Here is an 8,745-nt window from a genome sequence, read left to right on the forward strand (position 1 = left end):
TTTTTTGGAACTCATATATAACACAAAATGCAACATAGGTTCATTAAAATAGTTAAAACATACATCAAACGTCGAATTAGAAAGAGTTTTCAAACTAGTTAACTAATAATAATAATAAAGTGGCGTTACAACATTTAGCCAAATAGAAATAGTTTTTGTGGTCTTCCACTTCGTGTCGCCTTCACTAAAATATTCTTCAACCGCCACACAAATAACTAGGGGTCTCATCAATACCATATTCTTCATCTTCGTCTTCGTCTTCGTCTTCATCGTTATCGTCTTCGTTCGACAACAAACACAAATCATAATGTTCCCACACATCTTTACTCCGAGTGGTTGGTAAGATTTTAACCACCGTTGCATCCGAATCTTGACCCGCGGTAGAATTTCTCGAGCTCATTTTTTCGAAGATTATGAAAATAGAAGTATAAAGTAGTAGAAATTTGTGTAAAATGGAAATGAAGCAAATGGCTTATATTTATATGTGTTTAGAAGGGCCAAAAAGTCAAGAAAAATCAAACTAGCTGTTTTTTTTTTGTTTCCAACGGCTATAAAAAAAATGAAAAATTCCCGTTTTTAACGGTAAAAAAAAAACGGTTTGGATCCGGATTTGGATCCGGTTAGAACCGAATCCGGTTTGCGATCCGGGGGCTAATCCGAAATGTTGTCCGAAGCTTGAAACCGGTTTGGATCCGGTCACCAGATTAATCCGATCCGGTTTTGACCAAATCCGGTTTCTGGATCGGATCGAATCCTATACCCGAATCCGGTTTTTGTGTTCATCTCTACCCACCAGCCTAAGATGAAGGGAGGAACGAACTCGGGGAAGGGGGCAGGAGTACAGTAGACAAGATTACTTGTGGTGGGCTGGGTGAGTTTTGAAGGGGTTTGTAATAATATATTAATATAAATGGTAATATTTAAAAAAAAAAAAGATAAAAGAAAATATAGAAGATATATATTTTACATGAGCTAGTGATCAACCAAGCAAAAAAATAAAACCATAAGAAAAAATTTATGTAACTAAAAAATATTAGGGACACAAGTTATGAATCTGACAAACCATAGGGCCCATTTATAAAATTTTGTGCTAACTTTTTGTCGATTCTGTTTACCAATTTCAAATGTACAAAGGACTTAACGGCGTCTGAAGCCGTTGCCTTCACGAGTGACATCCACACCACTAATTTCAAAACATATCTCAATCATTCGCTGCGCCCAAAATTACAATCCTCATTTTCAAAATTAGATCTTCGTAACGGCTTCTTCCTCCCCGACCCTCTATCTATCTAAACCCTACCCTCATTTCCCCCAAATTCACACCTAATTCTATCCTCAAACCTTGAAATTCCATTTTCAATGGCGTCTCTAACACCAGGAATCTTGTTAAAACTCCTCCAGACGATGAACACCACCACACGAGTTACCGGCGACCACCGCTCCCCTCTTCTCCAGGTCATCGGAATTGTTCCTGCTCTTGCAGCAGGCTCAAATGACCTCTGGCCTAACCATGGCTTCTATGTTTCTCTCTCTGACTCGGTTAACTCAACTTACGTCTCGTTATCTGATCGGGACACAGATCTCATACTCACTAATCGATTACAGTTAGGGCAGTTTGTGTATGTTGATAAGTTCGAGTTTGATTCCCCAGTACCACGAGCATCTGGAGTACGTCCGATTGCTGGTCGTCATCCGTTTGTTGGAAGTCCTGAACAGCTTATTGCTAGGATTTCGAGTTCCAAAAGAGAGTTCGTGATCCAGACTGCTTCCGATTCAGATGCTTCTGGTGATCCTATTGCTGCTTATTTGTCGAGTAAAAAGTTAGATGGACCTGTACATGACTCGAAGGAAACAAAAAACGAGGTTAGGCTTTATTCTATTCACAGATTTGATTTTTATACATGTCAATCTAAAACTTATGTGCTTGATCGTGATTATTCATCAACATGTCATCTATTAACATAGTGTTTACCTGTATCGAGTTATTCTTAGTCTTAACTCTTAAGGGCTGAATTTGTTTTAGAAATGTCTGAATTTTGAGATACAAACTTTTTCTGCTAAACCGACTGTATCAATTTTGTTCAATGAGTAGTTTGATTTACCAAAGGCAACCATAAAACTTCTCGTAGTTTAATTAAATTTCTAGTGAATAATAGTAGTTAAAAGAAAGAGCTTCTATTTAATAATGAGTGTTATTGTTTGTTAAACAGGTTAGGAACAGACAAGTTCTTGCACCTAAAGAGAATGTGAATACTTCTAATGAGTCAACAAAGACTGCAGAAAAGCCTCCTCAGAGATTTTCAAGTCCAGCCATGAAGCAACAGAGATCAGTGTCAGCAGGAAAGAAGAACGTAATTGAAAGGGATCCTTCACCTGCCGGAAAAGCAAAAAGATCATCTTCTCCGGTACCTTCAAAGTGTGTGGTCCCTAGTTTAGCCATGGCTAAAGAAGAGAACCGAAAGTCTGCAAGAGAGCCTGCCATTATTGTTCCTTCAAGATATAGACAACCTTCACCTAATGGTCGGAGACAAGCATCTCCAAGTTCAAGAAGAATGTCAATGTCTCCAGGCAGGCGGTTATCTAGTGGAGTTAAAGTTTCTCCGGCAACTGATTCCGGCAACAAGAAAAAGATGGCAACTTTAGCTGCTGAGATTTCAAAGGTTTCAGAGGCACTTGTTGGGTCTTCCACAAAGTCAAGTAGAAAGAATTGGGATGAAACAGAAGTGAAAGAGAAGAGTGGGATTAAAAGCAAACCGGATTTGCAAGCAATTTTAAAAACCCAGGTAAACAAAATAAAAAACCCAACTTGTTTATATTTTATAAAAATCATATAACTTCATTATGATGTTAATGAAGTTGTTGCCCTTGTTGGTTTTGTTTTTTGTTATTTTCAGGCTGCTCTTTCAAGACGTTTAAGTGATGCACATTCACATGATCAAGAAGATTTTTCTAGTGAAGAAAAAGTAAATCCTAGCTTATGTGGCACTCCTCCTTTGAATACTACTACTACACCTCTTGGAATCACACTTCATGAAAAGAAATGGACTGATGGTAGTGTCCCTCTGGATGCAGTGTCTTTAGACCTAGCAAAGCTTGGACAGGTAGAAAAGACATGAATGCCCTTCTATGTTAAATCCACAAATCACGAATGTTTTGTAATTAATATTTGAACTAATTTTGTAGGATGCTATGCGAAGGAGAAATGTGGCTTCAGTAGCTGCAGCTGAAGCTTTGCAAGAAGCCCTTGTTACTGAAGCTATTCTCAGGAGTTTAAGGTATATTGCTATTATTACAACAAGTAGTTAACTTAACTATGATTATATTAACAAATTAATCCATGATTAATGAGATAAATATTTATTTATCTTCTCAATTGCAGCATGTTCTCAAATCTCTGTTCAATCTCAAAAGCCGGAAACCCTCTACCAACAATCGACCGGTTCATGACTGTCTACAACGACACCATAAAAGCCACCACAACAGCCGAATCACTCACCACCACCACCAATCGCACCACCGCACCACCACCACCAACCGACCAATCAAAATCCCTCGCTCTCTGGATCGAAGCCGCCTTAGCCACCGACCTCGAAGTCGTCTCCCTCTTAGCAGACCAAGGGTTCGAGACCCCGGTTCAGCCCCAAAAGAAAACCCAATCAAAGATCCGACCCGGTTCAGGTTCAGGTTCAACCCTAACCGAAACAATGAAATCCCATTTGACGATTTCTTCTTGTAATTCTTCTTTTAATGGGTCGTGGATTAAGGGGCGTGGGGTGAATGAGAGTGTGGAATTGGGGATGAAGTTGCAGAAGGAGATGCAGATTTGGTTTTTGAAATTTGTGGAGGAATCGTTGGATGCGGGTTTTCAGGTGTTTGGGAAGAATGGTGGTGGGACCGGGACCGGTTCAGCAGAAGTGGGGCCGATTAAGGTGATTTTATCGCAGTTGAAGCGGGTTAATGACTGGTTGGACCGGATGGTTTCGAAGCAAGATGAAGTGATGACCGGAGCCGTTGACCGGTTGAAAGGGAAGATTTACAGGTTTGTGATTCAACATGTTGGAACAACATATGATAACTCATCTTGAATCTTGATGTTGATGCGAATTTTGCTTTTTTTTTTTTTTTTTTTGGAATGATAGTTTATGATCTTTTCATAAATTTGCAAGTTTTAAATATGGAGTCTGTGTATGTGTATGCATGAGAAGGCAAGCTCTTTTGCCATATTGTATGACATCATGTTTTTGGCAATAATCTTATTAGTCAAAGTTGTTTTAGAATTATTTTTGGACATATGGAATAATCGTGTCGATTGAATAGTTTAGGCGATTAAAGTAGTTTTCCATGCTTCGTATTGATTGTAAAAGTTTATGACCAAGGGACACAAAAAAGAGAATCATCAATTCTCTCAAAGGCCACGACTAAATCTCACAAACCAAAATCACAACTTGCAAAATTTCTTGCTCACAAACACTAAGGGAATAATGTAACAAGTTATACCAAAACACTCATCGTATCATAAGTGCAACGCACCCTGTCAGTGGACTCTACATCGACTATACAACACATATAATGTTTGAACTAGGTAGGGGTCAGCAACCGACCTAAACCCGGTTAGGATCCGAAACCGATTGAGCCAAATTACGAGAACCAAACACGGAATCGGTAAGAGACTAAATGAAAAGAACATCAATATACGTTCATCTATTTATGCATTATAACATCATACTTTAATTTCTTTCTATTTTGTCTTATGCATTATAGAAATGAAAATAGTATGTGACGTTAGTAACTTAACAACAATGACACATAGGCTAATTTTTATAAGGGTGCAATTGGACCTTCTTGGACCTTCTTGGGCTTTAGTTGACCAGGCTTTGACCGGGTCATGTTTTTGAGCCTACATGTCGACTTGTGTATTACACGGGTTAATTTAAAAAAAAAGATTAAACATTAAAGTGTAAACAGTAAATATTTTTAATGTAAACTTAAAATAACAAAAGAAAGAAACGTATTTATTGCAATTTAATTTCATATATATTATATTTAATACTTTACATGTATAAGTATATGATTTTAATTTTAAAAATCAAAACAAACTATAAATTTACAAGTGGATAATATTTATTCTAAAAATACTACAAAATGACACGTGTCAAAACTCATGAGTGATTGATGAGGGACAAAATTGTTTTATTTATTAGGGGAGGATTACATCAAAAATTATTTTGGGAGGGGGAGAAAATACAGATTTGACGATAGTTAAAGGTCAAAATCAACTTCAAAATGTTGAGCACACGTAGCTCAATCTACGTCGTTCTCCTAATAGACGGCTGAGATTTACCCACTACATTCCCTGTGAATATCCAGAAGGCAAAAAATAAAAAACTACTCTTGTAGTGAAGAAAGCGCTGTGCTGTGCATACATACAAAATGCAGCTCACAGCAGCAGCAGCTGATGCTCATCCCAACCCTAATCCAAACTCATATCCTTCTTTCTTTCATCATCGTCTTCTTACGAACCCTAATCGTGTCGCAGAACCCAATGCCTGTATATCAAACGAAGAAGAAAGGCTAATCGTTAACGCTTCCAATCGTTTCGAACTTCAATCAAATCCTAATCGTGGTTTGTGATCTGTTGCTGTTTTTTTTTTTTTTTTTTTTGGAGAGATCGTTTTTTGCTCTTAAATCACCAAACTGGTCATCATCATTTTGCCTTAATCCTATCCGCATTTCAATCGAAGTTTTAGGTTAATCGAAGTCGTGCTGGTTGTCGAATTCGATTGTAGCAACTCTGATTACCTCTACAAAGATACAAACAAAACTGTAGGTTGTTGAAATATCGATCTGAAGTGTAATTTGAGATTAGGAATTCGCATAGAAATGGTTGGAGGTGGAAATAGAAAGGATGGACCAGTAGCAATCAACAGCACCAATGTTTTTGCTGCTCTTGGTAGCCTAAAGAAGAAGAAGAAATCGGATAAAGGTGATGGTTCTTCAAAAAATGCAGGCAGCTCTAAGACGAAACATGATGGTGAAGGAAATGGAGTAGAGGAACAGGTTTTCTGGGCTCCAGCGCCTTTAACAATGAAGTCATGGGCGGATGTGGATGATGAAGACGATGATGATTACTACGCAACCACCGCTCCGCCACCGTCCGTTTGGGTTGCCGGTGAAGACGATCAGAAAGGAAATGAAACTCCAGTTGAGGTGAGAGTTCGCTTAATGATTACTCCATTTTCAACTTCGATTTTGTTCATCTTGATTTAAACCTTTTTCGTAATTTCCAGGAGAGTGAAAGTGAAAGTGAAGACCTTGATGAAACCGATGAAGAAGAAAATGATCATGAAGAAGAAGAGCCGATCATTCAAAATACTGTTCCAATTTTGCCTCCGAAAGAAACCGACAGACAGCTTTCGAAGAAGGATCTGAAGAAGGAGCTAGCGGAGCTTGAAGCAGTGCTTGCAGAATTCGGTTTGAATGACAACAATGGCAAAGAGAACTCCATTGGTAAGCTTCTGAAGTTTCTCTTAAATCAAAACATGTAATCTTGTTGATACTTTCACATGGTAGATGCTGTTCAAGAGAAGGTAGAGAATCAAAATGAAGGGGTGGCAGAGAAGAAAGAGAAAACCATGGGAGGTGGTGGTGAGAGCAAAAGTGCTAAAAAGAAGAAGAAAGAGAAGGCATCAAAGGAAGCAAAAGAAGAAGAAAAGGAAAAGGAAAAGGATCAGGAGACTGAAAGCTCAGCTGCAGAAGAAAAAGAGTTGTCTGGAGTGAACATGAAAGAGAAGATAAAGAAAATGGCTTCCATGAAGAAGAAGAAATCCGGCAAGGAAATGGACGGTGCCGCCAGAGCTGCTGCCAGTGAGGCGGCGGCAAGGAGTGCAAGGCTTGCAGCAGCCAAGAAGAAAGAGAAAAATCACTACAACCAGCAGCCTGTAAGGTAAGTTACTTTGTTATAATGGTTTTGGTTTTGAGATGAGTTGTTGAGAATGAGATAGCTACAATTTCAGTTTTTTGGTTGTTAGGGGTTTTCACCAATTTTGTTTCTTGGTAATTTTTGCATTTTGTGTAGAATGTTGTTTTGTTAAAGTTTTTTTGGTTGTTTTTTAAGCACATGTTATCCGTGCGCCATCGTTTTGAGCTCATTGTTTTGAGTTAACCATTGTGATACGTGCATAGGCACTTGAATAATTGTCAAGAGAGAAAAAAAACATTTACATTAAGAGTTATGATTATAAACCATTTGTATTGTAAAGAGTAAATTACAAATTTGGTCCTGGTTGTAATGTAAATATGGTCTAAACCGAATTTCATCTTTTTGGGGGATGGTAAACTTAATGCATAATCAGTTCTCATTCGGTTTCGGATTCGGTTCGGTTCCAACTGTTATTTTGCTCATCCCTATGTAGTTATTACGGATCAAATCCATTTTCTTTCGATTGTCACAACTCGACCACCTTAATATGAATGACCTATAATCTATCACGTGGTTATTGACTCAAATCTAATTCCATTTCTTTATTTCTACAAGTGGATTATTTTCTAACATCACAATGTCAACCCGCCCTAAACATATCATATGAGATATAGGTGTTGTTTGTTTTTTGAGAGGTAAAACGTGGGGATCATATCTGCAAATATCTGCAGTAGAAGATGTGGACCAAACGTCTGCAGTTTGCAAGTAGAAACTTTTTGTTTTTTAATGTCTACAATCTAGTAAAATAAACTAAAATTTTAATAAACAAATTTTTTAAAATTAAAAGAGTTTTTCAATATGAATTTCCTATTTTCAGCAAGGTCTTCGGATTTCCAGCAACATCCAAAAGCAAAATATGATTTATAGCACATTAAACAACAAATTTGAGCGATAAAAAGTATTTTCAGCAAGATTAAACAACAAATTTAAGTAAAATAGAGAGTTATTCAACAAAAATAACATTCAAGTTCATATTAGGACGAGAAAAAAGAATCAGAAAAAGAGGTGCAAGCCTTTTTCATCGTTTTTAGGGAGGAGACGAGGAGCTCAATTGTTGGAGCGTCCGGTGGTGCAAGTCCGGTGGTGGTAGTGCGTCTAGTCTGGACGCCAACGACACAGGAGGAAGAGACGGGGTTGGAGAAGATCGGCGATGGAGGAGCAGTTGATTGTGAGGAAAAGTGGAAGGATGTAGAAGGCGCTGATAGAAAAAAAAAAAAAAAAAGACATCTGTTTTTTCTTTTTTGTTTAGGTTAAAATGAGTTTGCAGACCTTAGAAGTCATTCTGTGCCAAGAAGACCTCGCACACAGACATTTTTAGATATGCGCACTTCCGAAAAACAAACACTCTGTGATGCCATATGTCTGCGCTGCGTAGTTATAAGTGGTTGCGCAGATCTTCTAAAAAAACAAACAACCCCTTAGCTATGTGCTTGCAAAACAAGCTAATAGCTGAAAGATGTAGTTTTTATTGGTATATATCGTTCAACAAAAATAGTTAGCATTTACATATGTAAATTTACGTAAAAACTAAAAGTTATCTACGAAAAACTATTTGAAGTAACTTTTTTATTAAGAGTTTTTTTATTTTTATTTTTTAAGATAAAAGCTTGTACTGTGGAAAAAATTATATTTTTAATTCGATTTTTTTAAACTCCTAAGACTACTCCCATTAGGCTAAGAAGAGTGATAACACTCCTAACACCTTGCCACATCAGCTTTTGATTGCCACCTCATTTTTTTTTCCATTTAGCACCTAATCTTAGCAT

At 37.5% G+C, this 8,745-nt stretch overlaps 2 protein-coding genes across 2 annotated transcripts; both read left to right on the forward strand.

Annotated features, from left to right (window-relative positions):
* Positions 1-1,168: 1,168 nt before the first annotated feature.
* On the forward strand, positions 1,169-4,280 carry LOC145132579 (serine/arginine repetitive matrix protein, putative (DUF936)). The gene is made up of 5 exons (XM_079067423.1): positions 1,169-1,863; positions 2,211-2,783; positions 2,895-3,101; positions 3,184-3,275; positions 3,380-4,280. Exons 1-5 carry the CDS (start codon positions 1,360-1,362, stop codon positions 4,083-4,085), a joined length of 2,082 nt encoding a protein of 693 aa, XP_078923549.1. The 5' UTR covers positions 1,169-1,359; the 3' UTR covers positions 4,086-4,280.
* Positions 4,281-5,400: 1,120 nt separating this feature from the next.
* On the forward strand, positions 5,401-7,148 carry LOC145134547 (uncharacterized). Its single transcript, XM_079069384.1, has 4 exons — positions 5,401-5,623; positions 5,742-6,207; positions 6,288-6,507; positions 6,571-7,148. The coding sequence occupies exons 2-4, from the start codon at positions 5,881-5,883 to the stop codon at positions 6,945-6,947; spliced, it is 924 nt and encodes a 307-aa protein (XP_078925510.1). The 5' UTR covers positions 5,401-5,623; positions 5,742-5,880; the 3' UTR covers positions 6,948-7,148.
* Positions 7,149-8,745: the final 1,597 nt, after the last annotated feature.

Source organism: Lactuca virosa, chromosome 8 (assembly GCF_052849685.1).
Source record: "Lactuca virosa cultivar CGN04683 chromosome 8, Lactuca_virosa_CGN04683_v6, whole genome shotgun sequence".
In the NCBI taxonomy this organism is placed as follows: domain Eukaryota; kingdom Viridiplantae; phylum Streptophyta; class Magnoliopsida; order Asterales; family Asteraceae; genus Lactuca; species Lactuca virosa.

What these genes read in the sequence shown, in the direction of transcription:
- LOC145132579 (XM_079067423.1), top strand. Translation starts at nt 1,360, where the DNA reads ATGGCGTCTCTAACACCAGGAATCTTGTTAAAACTCCTCCAGACGATG. An exon ending in CGAAGGAAACAAAAAACGAG is followed by an intron (nt 1,864 to 2,210) that starts GTTAGGCTTTAT and finishes TTTGTTAAACAG; the next exon opens with GTTAGGAACAGACAAGTTCT. An exon ending in ACCTAGCAAAGCTTGGACAG is followed by an intron (nt 3,102 to 3,183) that starts GTAGAAAAGACA and finishes CTAATTTTGTAG; the next exon opens with GATGCTATGCGAAGGAGAAA.
- LOC145134547 (XM_079069384.1), top strand. Translation starts at nt 5,881, where the DNA reads ATGGTTGGAGGTGGAAATAGAAAGGATGGACCAGTAGCAATCAACAGC. An exon ending in GAAATGAAACTCCAGTTGAG is followed by an intron (nt 6,208 to 6,287) that starts GTGAGAGTTCGC and finishes CGTAATTTCCAG; the next exon opens with GAGAGTGAAAGTGAAAGTGA. An exon ending in TGGCAAAGAGAACTCCATTG is followed by an intron (nt 6,508 to 6,570) that starts GTAAGCTTCTGA and finishes TTCACATGGTAG; the next exon opens with ATGCTGTTCAAGAGAAGGTA.